Source organism: Vipera ursinii (genome assembly GCF_947247035.1).
Source record: "Vipera ursinii genome assembly, chromosome: 2".
Classification (NCBI taxonomy): Eukaryota; Metazoa; Chordata; class Lepidosauria; order Squamata; family Viperidae; genus Vipera; species Vipera ursinii.
Window position 1 is genome coordinate 258,513,148 of NC_139513.1, and position 16,579 is coordinate 258,529,726.

General features: G+C 34.8%; 1 protein-coding gene across 1 annotated transcript in view; it reads left to right on the forward strand.

Moving 5' to 3' along the window:
- The window catches only part of EDIL3 (EGF like repeats and discoidin domains 3), a gene marked incomplete at both ends in the record, with an annotated part of 254,948 nt that overhangs the window by 147,933 nt on the left and 90,436 nt on the right, over positions 1-16,579 (forward strand). Inside the window, one exon of the mRNA XM_083357249.1 lies at positions 9,040-9,168. Coding sequence (XP_083213375.1) covers positions 9,040-9,168 — 129 coding nt within the window. The remainder of the gene's footprint in view (positions 1-9,039; positions 9,169-16,579) is intronic.

Below are 16,579 nucleotides of genomic sequence, written 5' to 3' on the forward strand. Positions count from 1 at the left end.
TCATAACAGAAATCATTGCATCATTTATTTAATTTATTTAATCAATTTATATGACTGACCACTTCAAAGAAATACTATGAGTGGCTAACAATATTAAAATCAAAATCAAAATATAAACAAAACTTAAAACACACAGCAATGAAGAAATTTACAAACAGCCATTAACCAAGAAACATGGCTCCTTCACTCCTTTGTACTAGGGCCTAGTACAGAATTAGGTCTTTATATCACATCTATAAATAAGCTTTGTATGAACCATTTCCTGGAGGAAAATAGTAGCCCAAACTATGAAAGAAGACATTTGGGGTTGGGTTTAGAGTTGAGTAAAGGGAGAGATGCTAAAGGAATATATAAAATATTTTTGCTCAAACTTTTATAATTTTACTCATTGAAACAGAATGTGGGGGAGATTGTGGTCTTATAATACATCTTCACATAACACATAGTTCATAGAATCACAGGGGTGGAAGGAACCCTGAGAGTTTCTAGTCCAGTAAAGGTCAAGTTAGATGAGTATGGTACCATCAAGTGTGATGATTGCTAACAATTTAGATAGTATTAGAAGGACAATTCTGTTGCCTGCTAATCTTTATGGCTGCATTACATCTTGAGTTTAAAAACTTGGCTAAATTTTATTTATTATATTTATTTATATGCCAAATTTAGAGACCATCCATTTCACCCACAAAGCAACTTACAAGTTACTATGTAGCAACTCTATAAATTATTGTATAGAAATTCTACAAGTTCAATCTTATATACTGCAAGCTGTTATCTACAATGATATTGCTACTTAACTGGCTTCAGGAAAAACGTAAGTCCTTCCTGATTTGATTTAGGTCAAGATTGAATATGCAGTTCCTACAGCATTCCCTTCCTCCTCCTAATGTCTTGTGTGTTGAGGAGATAATGTTAAGTTCAATGAAGTGACAGGCTTTTGTCCTATTGAGATTTTGAAAAAATAATTCTGTTGAGAATTGTCTATTACATTGCTGACTATTGCATTGTAAACATTCTTGAAATTTACATACACCCTATTCTTGTCAGAAAATGTCTGCTTGATCAAATTAAATCATGCACAGTTGCAAACATGAATAGATTCCAAGGTCAAGAGTACTTTTAATTATTGATGGTTTTTGTACACAAAAAAAATAGCTACCTGCCACAGCATATGAGGACATATAAAGAAAAAAAATCCTGGTATGCTAATGGACTTTTTTCCCCTTTTTTCAAAGCAGTTCTTATGTTAAGAACACATAAGGAAGTGATAATAGATGTAATGATGCATAAGACGTTATTGTAAATTTATATGCTAAAGTAGTAGATGGGGAATTTTAAAAGAAAGAATGGTGCCACGGATAACTAAATGATAAGATATGCCTATGCATTGGATATTTGTTTGTTTTATTGACTGAGATTTATTTCATCAAATATCAAGCTACACCATGGAACCTTTTTTGTAGTATTGTTGGTTGGATCCTATTTGTTATTTCCTTTGACAGTGTTTACGTTTTACTTAAAGAAAGAATAGCTTTTTTGCACCATATCTGACAGACTTAGTATTTTAAGTCCAAACTGTTTGACACATTTAGAAATATTTAATCTTCAATTCAGAGTTGCATATTCCCTGGTGCCCACATATTTATGGAAGCTGAGTTTGCTGTATTTGTCACCAAAGCTAAGAAAGTAACACAGTTCCTGCCTTGAAGTCTTTTCTGTAGCCCACAGAGAAAAGAGCCATTTGATTCATTTGCCTAAAAACCATATATATATTTCATACAGAGATTCCAAAAATTCAGACCAAGTATTTTTTTATTATATTATTAGTGCTGACTAGGATTTCAGTTGAATTTCAGCCTCATGGACATCTGAAGCCTCCTAGCACTTATTATTCTCTAGCTATTATCAGTGAAGATGTACTGAGAGCAGGATTCAAAGGAGCTTCAGACTGTATAGATCTATTACTTTTATGGTGCAATTAATCTTGTTGACATTACTTATATAAATGTGGATTAAAATATCTGGAAAGCATACTGTTGATTTCTATTGGTCATTAATATTGATCAAAGGTTGTTCCCTTTTGTGCAAGAAGCTACTTAAAGATTACATACAAAAGTGCTACTAAATTATTGGGTTTTTAAAGAAGAACCTGAAGCCCAGTGTGCTTTAAAGTAAAACTACAAGAATACCTGGCAAACATTTGCTGTATTTAATTAATAATATAAATCAAATTAAAATTATGGTGGCCTGTTTCTATATTTTAACTAGTATTTGTCATATTTATTATGCATACTGTCTCCTGAAATAGAAGTTCACTAATGGTCAAACTCTAATTGTAAAATTTCTATAATCATGCAGAAATTCCTGGTAAAAATTGCTATTACACATCAAAATAATCATAACTTGCAAACAGCTATTTTGTATTATGTTAAGACAAGAAATTCCCTGATGTATATTAAAGTAGCCATCCTAACAACCCTAATCTATGTGCAGACTTCATGTCTTGGGTACACTCCTAACAGTGTCTCCCAAAGTTGCCACAAAAATAGTAATTTTTAATATGACAAAAGATGACCACATAAGGAGTTATTCTAACAATATTCTTAGTGAATTTTAATCAACCTTAAATTTTGTCCTTTTTGAGGTGTGATCCTGATTTGCTACTTAAAGGCTAAGTGAGACCTACAGTTGTTGTGCATTTCTGGTGTATATTCACTTATTTGTCTGTCTATTTGTTTTTTTTTAAATTTATTTGCTGTCTATCTCATCTAGCTATTCTAGGCAGCTTTAATGAGTTTCACTAATTATGTTTTTTTAAAATTTCCATCATTGCATCATCTTTGCATCATCCTTAATAAAAAAGGAAGAAAAATAAAAAGGTTTGTAAACAGAAGTTTAATAATAAAACAATAAAGTAAACAATGACAAAAGAACACAGTAAGAATAAATACATCAACATTTTTCACTTAAAAAGATAAAAGGGAGATAAAAGGAATGACTGACAGACTTTGAACATCCTGTTAGGTTTGTAAGAATCTGTAGAGCATAGGAATATCTACTACAAAACATTTTCAGATTATCCTGTTAAAACAAGAATTTAATGAAAAGGAAAAGCTGGATTGGACAGGGTTAGCTCTATTTATCTAGCTTGTAGATTCTCCCAATCAACATAGACTCTGGGTTTATTGCAAAGATGCAAATAAAAAAAACATAATTAATCAAATTCATTAAAATGTAGCATAATAATACAGTCAGTACTAATACAGTCAGTTGGCAGGCAACAATCAAACTCCCAGAAAGTGTTTGGGTAAAATGGTTGTCAGATCCTTTCAGATTGCAAGAATGGTTGGATCTCAGTGTGCCTTCAGGGACCGTATATTCAAGGTACGGGGGCTACTACTAAAAAGGCCTAGAATGGATGTACATTTTAAATTTAAAGAATCTCTACAATATCTCAGAGGAGGAGGGGGAATGATGGTAAATGATGGTAAATACTATATCCTGAGCCATGTGACTGAGTTGTTAGAATGCAATATTGTAGGGTAACTGCCATCTGCCAGCAGTTTGATCCTGACTGGCTTAAAGTTGATTCAGCCTTCCATCCTTCCGAAGTTGGTAAAATGAGGACCCAGATTGTTGGGGGGCCATGTGCTGACTCTGTAAACCACTTAGAGAGGGCTGTAAAGCACTATGATATAATATATAAATCTAAGTGCTATAGCTATGAGTATATTGAGAACTAGCATGTGGAAAATTATAAATGAAAATCCTCTTATAATATAAATGTAGATATATTCTTTTATATTTAAAGAGAGAGGGGTTCATTTGAAATTTAATATACAGGTAATATAAATCCGTTGCAGCAGCTAATAGTCCTGTCCTTTCTATTCTGACTTAATGCTATAAAAATTACAGGTATAATGCAAGTGCTAAATCTTTTTCCTGTTTCTGAAATGACATTTTTGGCTTTTACTAATATTTAAATGTGACTTAGTAACCTTCACCCTAGACTAGACATATGATATCTTTAATATATTTTTGTAAATGTCTATACTTTAGATGTTTCTTTAATAATGAAGGTTAACAATGGTGAATTATGAATCAATGCACTTAAAGACTCAATAGTCTTTTTATGAAGAAAATTGCAAACCTTTTTAGATTATTAAAAATGTGCAATTCTTGAACATTCCAGTCATTTTACTTATAATAAACTGGTAAAAAATATTTATAACAATGAGAGATTTTAAATAAACTATTTTTAAGAAAAACTACTGATTTTCAGACAATGAGGCTTAATTTTCTAAACAGAGAACATAATTGTATGTTGTCCAGAGTGATTGACTTGAAATGAGTAACCATAGAAATTGAATGAATGAATGATTAAATAAATAAATAATGGCAGCTATTGAGAGTTCCCTTCATTTGTTTTCAAGCATGCAATCACTTTTTAAAATTTTAAAACCATTGATTGGCAAGATATTCCAGCTAAAATCATGATTTATCACGAAAAATAACTGAGAAAATGTTAAAATATTTAACACAAGTTTGGTATAACAATTAATCTACTGGGCTAGAAACTGGAAGACTAAGTCACCTTTAAGCATGAGGGCATTTTGATATAGAAGAAGGTGGTAAAGCAAATAGGATTAAATTAGAGAATATTTTTCATGAATGGTTACTGAATGTAATAAGAGCAATAAGAGCAATAGGAGCAATAGATGATGAAAGAAATGCATGCAAGAGAGTCATGCAGTGTTCCTTTGGTTATTCAATGTATTTATAAATAAATATGCACCCAGTGGTCTGATGTCTTTAGAGGTAAGATGGTTGGAGATATGAATGAGTATATACTTTTTTATGCAGAAAATATTGCCTTATTGGCTGACCATCTGAACAATTTATTGCAAAAAAAATGTTGACTAGAGGAATACTGAAAATTAATAAAATACAAAGGCAATTGTGTTTGGGAGAAAAAATAGAAACAATTACAGAGATAGATAGATAGATAGATAGATAGATAGATAGATAGATAGATAGATAGATAGATAGATAGATAGATAGATAGATAGAGCAAGTTGAAGAATTTGACCATATTTATAGAAAGTTTACTATAGATGGTAAAATGGAACAAAAGATTTTAATATGAAATAGAAATATGCATAGAAAAGCAGTAGTAATAGGTAGTTTGCTTCAAGAAATAAATGTTGCCCAAAGAACAAAAATAACTCCATATAAGTTTTGTGGATTACATAAACAAAAGATCAGTACAAAAAAAATTCATTGAAATGATTTGTTCATATAAAACAAAAAAATGGGACTGAATTGCAAATAACTATATATACATGAATATATATAAACCCAAACAAACAAATAAACGTGTTTGTGTGGTGATATATAAATACATATACACACTACAGTATATACAGTAAACAGATGAGTGGGAAGGAAAACTGAAAAACTCACAGTTGGTTAGAGCTGGTAAGTTTCTCAAAAAGGTGAAGTTGAAAAGTTTAAAACAAAAGGCACTATTATGATAATTCATATAGTGTCTTTTGTTTTTAAGTCTTTCAACTTTCCCTGGATAAGGTAAAAAGCAAAGATAGTTTTCTAAATGGAAGTTTATGAACAGGAATGGTGAATGTTATTTGTCTAAATCTGATTTCTCTGTGTTTTCTTCCCTTTTCCCTTTTTCATGCTTTAATTCCTTACTATTTCTTCCTCCTTTTCTGCTCTTGTTATAATATTGTTTACTCTAAATGGAACACCATGATATTGTGAGGTATATAAACAAAATACAGTATAGCCATTGTGTCCTGATTCCAACAACAGAGTAAAAGTTTTCAGATCTCCTGGAGTTGTTTTATTTCAAAGTTTTGTTTTGCTTTATACATGGAAGGAATACTTGCTTATTTTGTTGCACACTAAGAATGGGAATCCCTTAGAATTTTACTCAATAGCATGTAGATGCTTTTCCGAAAACAAAGAAGTTACAGATGTCAAATTCTGTGCTAGCTCTAGTGATTTATACTTCATGTTATAGAGTGGGAAATATGCTTAGCTACAAATTGCCAGGTGGTACTGCTGCATTAATTACTTACTAATTCCACAGTGAATTATGCACCAGTTAGAAAAACTGTATTACAATTGTTCAGTATTCATCCCTTTGAAATTTATACTGATCATAACTCTCATTTTTTTTTAAAAAAAGAACTTTAATTACACATTTGCTTTGAACTTTGAAGAATACAGAGAATTCTATTAATGCATTATTGCTGCATTAAGTCAGATAAGCTTATAATTAAGTGGATAGCTCGTAATAGCTTTATGACCCAGGGCAAATATCTATACTTTTTGATGTTCTTCCTCTGTTTATCAATCTTCAGTGGATTCTCTGAACTTTCTGTTTCAAAAATTTAGCCTTGGAAGAGGTCATTCTTTTTTTCTTTATTTTTTTTATTCAAGAGGAAACAAACCCGCCTACAGAGAAATTCATCAATATGGACAATTTTGCTTTAAATGTACTGATCCCTTCACTTTAACAGAGGGACAAAATCAAGATCACATGAAGTATTAATACCACTTTACAATGCTTTGGTAAGGCCACACTGGGAATACTGCACCCATTTTTGTCCACCATGATATAAAAAAGATGTTGAGACTCTAGAAAGAGTACAGAGAAGAGCAACAAAGATGATCAGGGGACTGGATGCTAAAACATATAAGGAACGGTTGCTGAAATTGGGTATGTCTAGTTTAATGAAGAGAAGGATGAGGGGTGACATACTAGCAGTGTTCCAATTTCTCAGGGGTTGCCACAAAGAAGAAGGAGTCAAGCTATTCTCCAAAGCACCTGAAAGCAGGACAAGAAGCAATGGATGGAAAATAATCAAGGAGAGCAGCAACCTAAAACTAAGGAGAAATTTCCTGACAGTTAGAACAATTAATCAGTGGAACAACCTGCCTCCAGAAGTTGTGAATGCTCCAACACTGGAAGTTTTTAAGAAGACAATGGACAACCATGTGTCTGAAATGATATAGGGTTTCCTGCCTGAGGAGGGGGTTACACTAGAAGACCTCCAAGGTCCCTTCCAACTCTATTATAATTATATTTATTATTATTATTATTATTATTATTATTATTATTATTATTATTAGTAGTAGTAGTAGTAGTAATAGTAGTAGTAGTAGTAGTAGTATTCACATACTAGAAAAGGGAAGGGGCTGTTTAGCTTTTCTTCAAATAATTTTTGAATAGGGCTAAGATTCATTTAGTTCAGTGTTTTTCAAACTAGGCAACATTAACATATGTTGAATTCAGCTCTCAGAATTCCTTAGCCAGCTTGGAACATATATTAAAGTTGCTACATTTGAAACATATTTATTTAATTGCATTCTAGAATTCTAGATCAGTATCTTTTGTTAATTACAAGATATGTATGCGGTAGCATTCTACATTTTTCAAATTATTTCTCCCAGTATCTCATACCTTTCATTATACTCCAAAGAATGCTGTGCATTATAATTTAACATCATCTAAAGAGCCACAGCTTATCTATTACTGTTAATTACTTTAACTATATTCTGTTAACATATGTTAATCCAGATCCTTCCTCATCTGTTTCCAACCTTCATCAGCCATTCCAAAATTTTCATTAGCTTTTTTTTAATTCTCACACTAGGATAGATGCTTTTAACCTACAGTTATGCTCCAGGTAGTATATTTTTAGTGTTGTTATTGTTTTTGTTGTTGTTGTTAGTTGCGATGTCATGTCTGACCCATCGCGACCCCATGGACAACGTTCCTCCAGGCCTTCCTGTCCTCTACCATCTTCTGGAGTCCATTTAAGCTCACGCCTACTGCTTCAGTGACTCCATCCAGCCACCTCATTCTCTGTTGTCCCTTTCTTCTCTTGCCCCCAACCTTTCCCAGCATTAGGCTCTTCTCCAGTGAGTCCTTCCTTCTCATTAGGTGGCCAAAGTATTTGAGTTTCAACTTCAGGATCTGGCCTTCTAAAGAGCAGTCAGGGTTGATCTCCTCTAGGACTGATCAGTTTGATCGGCTTGCAGTCCAAGGGACTCGCAGGAGTCTTCTCCAGAACCATTGTTCAAAGGCCTCAATTCTTTGGTGCTCAACCTTTCTTATGGTCCAACTTTCACAGCCATACATTGCAACTGGGAAGACCATAGCCTTGACTATACGCACAGGGTGATGTCTCTGCTTTTTAGTGTGCTGTCTAGATTTTCCATGGCTTTCCTCCCCAGGAGCAAACGTCTTTTAATTTCTTAGCTGCAGTTCCCATCTGCGGTGATCTTGGAGCCCAGGAAAATAAAATCTGTCACTACCTCCATTTCTTCCCCATCTATTTGCCAGGAATTGAGAGGGCTGGATCCCATGATCTTGGTTTTCTTAATGTTAAGTTTTTAGTAAACAGTATTTAATCTAACACTACAATAGAATCACACTTAGCCTAAGGCCCATGGATTTCCCATTCTGTTATTTATCTAATTCAATGGTTTATACTACAGGTATATCCTTGAGGTTATAGCCAGAATTTTGACTTTATTTACATGCTTTATTTAACTGCAAGATTAAGGAAAGCCATCAAAATGTGGCTGTTTCAAAGAGGCCTTGGGGACTGATATGTATGGGGTGAATCATTTTAGCAGTAGCAATGTTATATTAAAAATTGCATTGCGATAAAATAGAAGGTCTCTATGAATTTCATCCAGGGCTTTAGGGATTTCTCCCAGCCTTGAAACTGACCCACCCCCACTTCCTAATTTAAATATTTCTCTACCACCTTTCAGATAAAGTGTCAGAGGCCTATTTTCTGCCTGTTCTTCTTTGGGTTGTTTTTTTAAATCAAATATACTGGGATAGCTGAAAAATACATCAATAAAAATGTGGCACAGAACATTGATCAATTTATCTTAAAAGCTTATTAGTGTATAAGTGAAATAGATTTACAAGACGGTTGGGTTTTTTTTTTTTTTGTTTGCATCCAGTATTTCATTTGTCTTTTTAAAAAATTCTTTCAGGGCCATGTCTTCCTAATCCCTGCCATAATGGTGGAACATGTGAAATCAGTGAAGCCTACAGAGGAGATACGTTCATAGGCTACAGCTGCAAATGTCCTGCTGGATTTAATGGAATACACTGCCAGCACAGTAAGTTTTAAAATGATACTGTCCTTTCCTGCTCAATGAGAAAATACCTAGAACTGCTATTGTGCATAGTTATCCTGCATGTGTTTGACTCAACAGATCTGCTGGACTGTAACTGAGCATCAGAATGTTTGCTGGACACTTCAAAAGATTATTTGCAATTTCTTACTATTTTTATTGCAATTCCAGTAGGAATCTTCATGCTTGAGTCTTTTCCATAAAGTAAAGATAAGATTCTTTTTCTTTCTTTCTTTCTTTCTTTCTTTCTTTCTTTCTTTCTTTCTTTCTTTCTTTCTTTCTTTCTCTTTCTTTTCCTCTTTTTTTCCTTTTTTCTTTCTTTCTTTCATCAGAAAATGGGATATTGCAATTTTTTTTAAAGCTCATGGCTTTATACTGATAATGTCAGCAGTTCATCCAGCTAATGATGGCTGAAGATAAAAAGGTTGTTAAAAAGTAGATATTTATGCTAACAGGTTTTCTATTTCTGCTCATTTTAAAACTAACCCAAGACAGGTGCTGTTAGCCATGTTATTTAATTCAATAGAAAGACTTTCCCAAGGGCTTTATTAATAGATGTTCTGGATTTTTCTACTATTAGTTAAATGCACAGCATCATTTCTTTCTAAAATTTATTACTGCAAGTCAGGAAAAGTAAATTATAAATTGAAGAACTTCATTTTACTTTTTCTCCTTACTCTGGAATTAAACAAATGACTTTTTTGCATCTGTCTTCACACACACACACACACACAAAAATGTCCAACATATCAAAAGCAGCATCATAGGAGACAGAATCAGAATGCAAGTCAAAATTAGGCAATAAAATTGTAAGAGAACACCTATCCATTCTAGACAAGTTCAAATCACCAAGATCAGATGGATTATATGCCAGGATATCTGAAGAAGCTGGCAGACATGATCTTGAAACTATTGAACAAAATATTTTAAAGCTTCTGGAGCATCAGGGAAATATCAAAGGAAAAAAGTTGATGTGTCTCCAATCTACAAAAAAAGGGAAGGGGGACCAAATCCAGGAAATTACAGACCAAGCAGCCTGACATCAACATCTAGAGAAAATCCTGGAAAAGATCATCAGTGCATTTGTAAACATCTAAAATGAACAAGACAATTACTAGAAGCCAACATGTCAATTTGTCAAAAACAGACCATGTCAGACAAATCTTATATCATTCTTTGACAAAGTGACTGAATTGGTGACTAAGGGAAATTCTGTGGACACAGTATACTTTGACATCAGTAAGGATTTGATAAAATTGACTGCTGCCTATTTCTTGATAAGATGTGGAATAGGGAGTACCACCCACAGATGGATTCTCAGCAGGCTGACCAACCATGCTCAGTGGGTAGTCCTCAATGGAATTAGATTTACATAGTATGGAGTGGGATACTTCAAGATTCTGTTTTAGGCCAAATAATTTTCAACGCAATCTAGATGAGGCAATAGATGATGGAATTCATCAAAGTTACAGACAACACCAACCTGGGAGGAATAAGTAACAGTTTAGAAGATAGATTCAAGATTCAGATTTGAATGTGGTCCCTATCCAACAAAATATAATTCAATAGTGAGAAATGTAAGGTCCTACATTTGGGGAAGAAAAACCAAATGTACAAGTATACTTGCTCAGCAGTAGCAACTGTGAGCAGGATTTAGGGGTTCCAGAAGACCACCATTTAAGTATAATCCAGTAGTGTGTTGCAACTGCAAAAAAAGCTAATTTGGTCCTAAGTTGCATCAACAAAAGGATAGTTTCAAGATAATGTGAAGCAATTGTTCTGCTTTATACTGCACTGGTGTGGCTATACATGGTCTACTGTGATCAGATCTGGTTACTACAATACTAAAAAATATTTTGAGACTCTAGAAAGAGTGCAAGTAACAGCAACAACAATAAATAACGGATCTAAAAGCTAAGGTATATGATAAATGATTGAGGTAACTAGATATGTCTAGTTTAACAAACAGAAGGACTAGGAGTGATATGATATCAGTCTTCTGGTACTTGAGGGGTCACAATTTATTAAGCAATTTATTAGAATTGCTTAAGCATTACAAATATCTTTGTTTGCCCATTACAGTACTGATAAGGTAAGGCATGGATATTGGGGAAGACTCCATAGATGATCATTGTGTGCATAAATTGGGGATCTTTCATCACAGACCTTGGACAGCTTATCCCTGTATTCTTTGTCATGGTGAAGATCATATATTCCATTCTGGCTCACTTCAGCCTTTCCTTGACCATTACATCACTGTTATATGACCTGGCATGATGTTTGTTATTAGATAGCTGACATTTTAGACCTTCTCTGATTTTGATGTGATCATGCAATATTGGAATTCAACATTATGCAAGTACAAGGAATAGAACACAGTCAAACTAGAATCTTGGACTTTAATAGAGCTAATTTCAATAAACTTAGAGAGAGCTTGGGAAGGATTCCATGGATGAAAATCCTCAAGGGGAAAACAATGCAAGAAGTTTGGGAAATATTGAAAAGTGAGATTACAAAAGGCCAGTCTAGCACAGTACCAATGAAGAAGAAAAATAACAGCCCTCAAAAGAAACCAGCATGGCTGCATAAAGAAATCTCTGATAAATTGAAAGACAAAAAGGACAAGTATAAAAAGTGGAAATAGGGGCATATAACTAAGGCAGAATATCAGCAAATAGCCTGAGCCTACAAAGATGAAGTGAAGAAAGCTAACGCTGAAAATGAACTAAGGCTTGCAACAAAAATGAAAAATAACAAAAAAAGCTTCTTTCAACATGCAAAAAACAAGAAAAGGGTTAATGAAATGATTGGTCCATTAGTGGGACGAAATGGCGAGAAGGTGACAAACAACAGGGAGAAAGCAGAACTATTTAATTTGTTTTTTGCATTCCCTTTACACAAAGGGAAAAACAGTCCAACCTATCAAAAACTGTATTGTATAAAACAGATTAGAGGCTTCCGGTTCCTGTTTTCCAGCAGGGCAGTTGGAAGATTCGGAATGCTGAATCCTTCGGCTGAAATTTCTTTTTGTTGGGGACCCTAAGGGGCCAGAACCCACCCTGAAGGAAGGAAATCCCAGGAACTTAGGAGAGATGGCGGTCTCTCTGAACAGTCCAGGAGAAGCCTCCCAGAAACCAACGAAAGAAAAGGCTGGCTAACTCCATGTCCAGCCATAGCTGAAACAATGGAAGCCATAAGCTTATAAACTAAGTGGATCTTAAACAGCATGCTTGAATCTGGGTAAGAATATTGATTTTCTCTATCCTACCTATGTTCCTGAAGAAGAAAGTCCCCAAAATAAGAGATTTCCTTAGAAGGAAAGGGGGAGGGGACTCTGCTTCCTCCCTTTTAGTTAGCGGTGAAACTTACTCTTTAGAGAGAGAAAAAAAAACTAGAAAGACATGAAAAATGAGCAAATGCTGACACCTGCTGCTGAATGAGGATTTTTTTCTCTGAACCTCAAAGTTGTTAGAAAATGCAGCTGTGTAAACAAAGTGAGAATAACAAAGCTGAAGCAATGAATACTTTACAAAAGGAAACATATGATAAGTGACAACAATTTCAAAGGACAATGATCTTAAACTACATAGAAATTCAGAATAACTTTGAGAGCATGAATCAACTTATTTCCAATTTAATTTCGCTCCAAGAAATTTCCCAGGAAAATACAGTAGAGATGACTGAACAAAATTCTGAGGATAGAGACTTAAAGATGGAACCGTATAAAATAATTACTTTACAAAAGGAAACATATGATAAGCGGCAAAAATTTCAAAGGACAATGACTTTAAACTACAAGGAAATGCAGAACAACCTTGAGAGCATGAATCAACTTATTTTTAACCTAATTTTACTCCAAGAAATTTCTCAGGAAAATACAGTAGAGATGACTAAATATAATTCTGAGGATAGAGATTTGAAGATGGAACCATATAAATTAAAAAATATATGATTTAATCCAAATGGGAAATATTTCAACACGTCTAAGCAACTTTGAAGATAAGGAAAAGAATGAGAAAAAAATCCTTACAGGGAAACAAATGATGCAGCAAAACATATTGATTAAGAAAGACAATGAAGATGGAGCATATCAGAAAGAATACTTTTAAAAGAAACATTTGTTTGAATATGGCTAAAGAAATGGAAAAACTTTGAAATATACTACTCTTAGAGGGATGATTTTTCCCCATAACTAATATAATATGTTTTTTTCCTTCTGAAAAAAGTTGAAATGATTTAAACAAAAGCAAATGTTTTAGTTATTTAAATGTGATGATAAGAAAAGCATAAAAAAGTGTGTTTTGAATGAGAGTTAAAGGATTAGATGATTAGAACTATTGAATGGAATGCTTAAAGTTTAAACAGATTAAATACATTCTTAGCTATGGTCAAAAAGAATAAGAAATTGAGGGAATAAATATATATTAAATTAGGAGGGATACATATTTTAAGTTATATGTTATTTTTTGTATCTCAGTGCTCTTCTCTCTTTTTCTTGTTTTCCTTTTCTTTCTTCTTTTTCTTTTTTTTTCTTCTTTTTTGTCACTCTCTTTTTTTGTCTCTTTTTACTTTTTTACTTATGGATTAAGAAATATGAAAACATGAGAAGGTTTATATGGAAAAAACAGAATGAAACCCACCAATGTAAATATAGTCAAGTGTTGAAAAGATTGTTACTTGTAAGAATATTTAGAATTTGGGTGGAGAAATAAGCTGAAATAAACACGGTAACAAGATTTATGATAAGGCAACTAAAATGACGAATAGGATTATTGAAACTATATACTTAACTGTTGTTAATTAAAATAATGAGAATTTTCTTAATCTAATGTTTTGCAAAGAAAGATACTTTGGGGAAAGGGGAAATCAAATGAAATTAACATATGGAATATAGATCATAGAAATTAATTGTTAAGGACTGTCTTATAAATGTTACCCAGACAACATTCTGTTTTACAAATGACTGAATAATTTATGTTATGTTAAAAATTCTAGTAAAATACTTATACCAAAAAAACAGATTAGAAATACAAGTTAACATAGGCAAGAAAATGGTAAGTGAGCACCTGTCCAGCCTAGATGAGTTCAAGTCACCAGGACCAGATGGATTAAACTCCAAGGTTCTGGAGGAACTGGCAGATGTGATCTTAGAATAACTGAACCATATCTTTCAAAGATTCTGGAGCACTGGGGAACTATCAGAGGACTGGAAAAGAGCTGATGTAGTTCCCATATTCAAAAAAGGGGGAAAAATTGATCCAGAAACTACAGACCTATCAGCCTGACCTCAATACCGGGGAAGATTCTAGAAAAGATAAGCAATGAATCAGCAAACACATAGAGGCAAACAAAGTCATTACCAAAAGCCAACATGGGTATGTCAAAAACATATCATGACAGACAAAACTTATTGCATTCTTTGACCAAGTGACAAAATTAGTGGACCAGAGGAATGCTGTGGATATAATTAGCTTGGACTTTAGTAAGTCATTTGATAAAGTAGACCACAAGCTACTACTTCATAATATAGAAAAATGTGGGTTAGACAGCATTACCACCAGATGGATTCGTAGCTGGCTGACCAGCCGTACTCAGCATGTAGTCCTCAATGGAATGGCATCTACATCAAAGGAAGTGAGTAGTGGGGTGCCCAGGGCTACGTTCTGGGACCAGTTCTCTTCAAAATCTTCATCAATGATTTGGATGAGGGGATATATGGGGAATTCATCAAATTTGCAGACGACACCAAGCTGGCAGGAATAGCCAACACTCCAGAAGATAGGCATAAAATACAGAAGGATCTTGACAGACTTGAACATTGGGCTCTAACAAAATGAAATTCATTGGTGAAAAAAGTAAGGTTCTACATTTATTTATTTATTTATTTATTTATTTATTTATTTATTTAGTTATATTTATATACCGCCCTATTCCCTGAGGACTCAGGGCGGTTTACAGGGAATTAAAAATCCAAAATACAAAAATTAAGAACCAAATTAAAAAATATTAGATTGACCCTGTACTCAATTAAAAACAACCCCAAATTAAAATTTTCTCCTCAGTCTGGGCCCGAGAGCTCGAAGAGCCAGGTCTTCAGGCCCCGGCGGAATGATCGGAGGTCAGGGGCAGTTCTCAGCTCCACCGGCAGCTGGTTCCAGAGGGCAGGCGCTCCCACCGAGAAGGCCCTATCCCTGGGTGTCACCCGCCAGCAATCTCTTACCGGTGGGACCCTGAGCAGACCCTCCCTGTGGGAGCGCACTGGGCGAAGGGCGTTTGATGCCGGCAGCAGGTGTTCCCTCAGATATCCCGGACCCAGGCCATGTAGGGCTTTATAGGTGATAACCAGCACCTTGAATTTCACCCGGAGGGCAACCGGAAGCCAATGCAGCTCACGGAGTAGAGGTGTTACATGGGAGTATCGGGAAACCCCCATTACAACTCGCGCGGCCGCATTCTGCACCAGTTGAAGCCTCCGAGTGGTCTTCAAGGGCAGCCCCATGTAGAGAGCGTTACAGTAGTCCAGACGGGAGGTCACAAGTGCGTGAGTAACTGTGCGTAGGGCGTCTCGGTCCAGATAGGGACGCAACTGGCGCACCAGGCGAACCTGAGCAAAAGCCCCCCTGGTCACGGCTCCTATATGGTCTTCGAAATTGAGCCGTGAATCCAGGAGGACGCCCAAGTTGCAAGAAAAACCAAATACACAGGTATAGTATAGGTGGTACCTTGCTCAATAGTAGTAAATGTGATAGGGATCTCAGAATCCAAATGGACAATCACTTAAATATGAGCCAGCAGTGTGCTGCAACTGCCAAAAAAGCCAACACAGTGCTAGGCTGCATTAACAGAGGGATAGAATCAAGATCACATGGTGTTAATACTACTTTACAATGCCTTGGTAAGACCACACTTCAAATACTGCATCCAGTTTTGGTCATCACGATGTAAAAAAGATGTTGAAACTAGACAGAGTACAGAGAAGAGCAACAAAGATGATTAGGGGACTGGAGGCTAAAACATATAAGGAACGGTTGCTGGAATTGGGTATGTCTAGTTTAATGAAGAGAAGGACAAGGGGTGACATGATAGCAGTGTTCCAATATCTCAGGGCTTGCCACAAAGAAGAAGGAGTCAAACTATTCTCCAAAGCACCTGAAGATAGGACAAGAAGCAATGAATGGCAATTATCCAAAGAGAGAAGCAACCTAGAACGAAGGAGAAATTTCCTGACAGTTAGAACAATTAATCAGTGGAACAGCCTGATTAAGAAGCTGTGAATGCTCCAACACTGGAAGTTTTTAACAAGAGAATGGACAAACATTTCTCTGAAATGATATAGGGTTTCCTGCCTGAGCAGAGGTTGATGACCTCCGAGGTCCTTTCCAACTTGTTGTTGTTG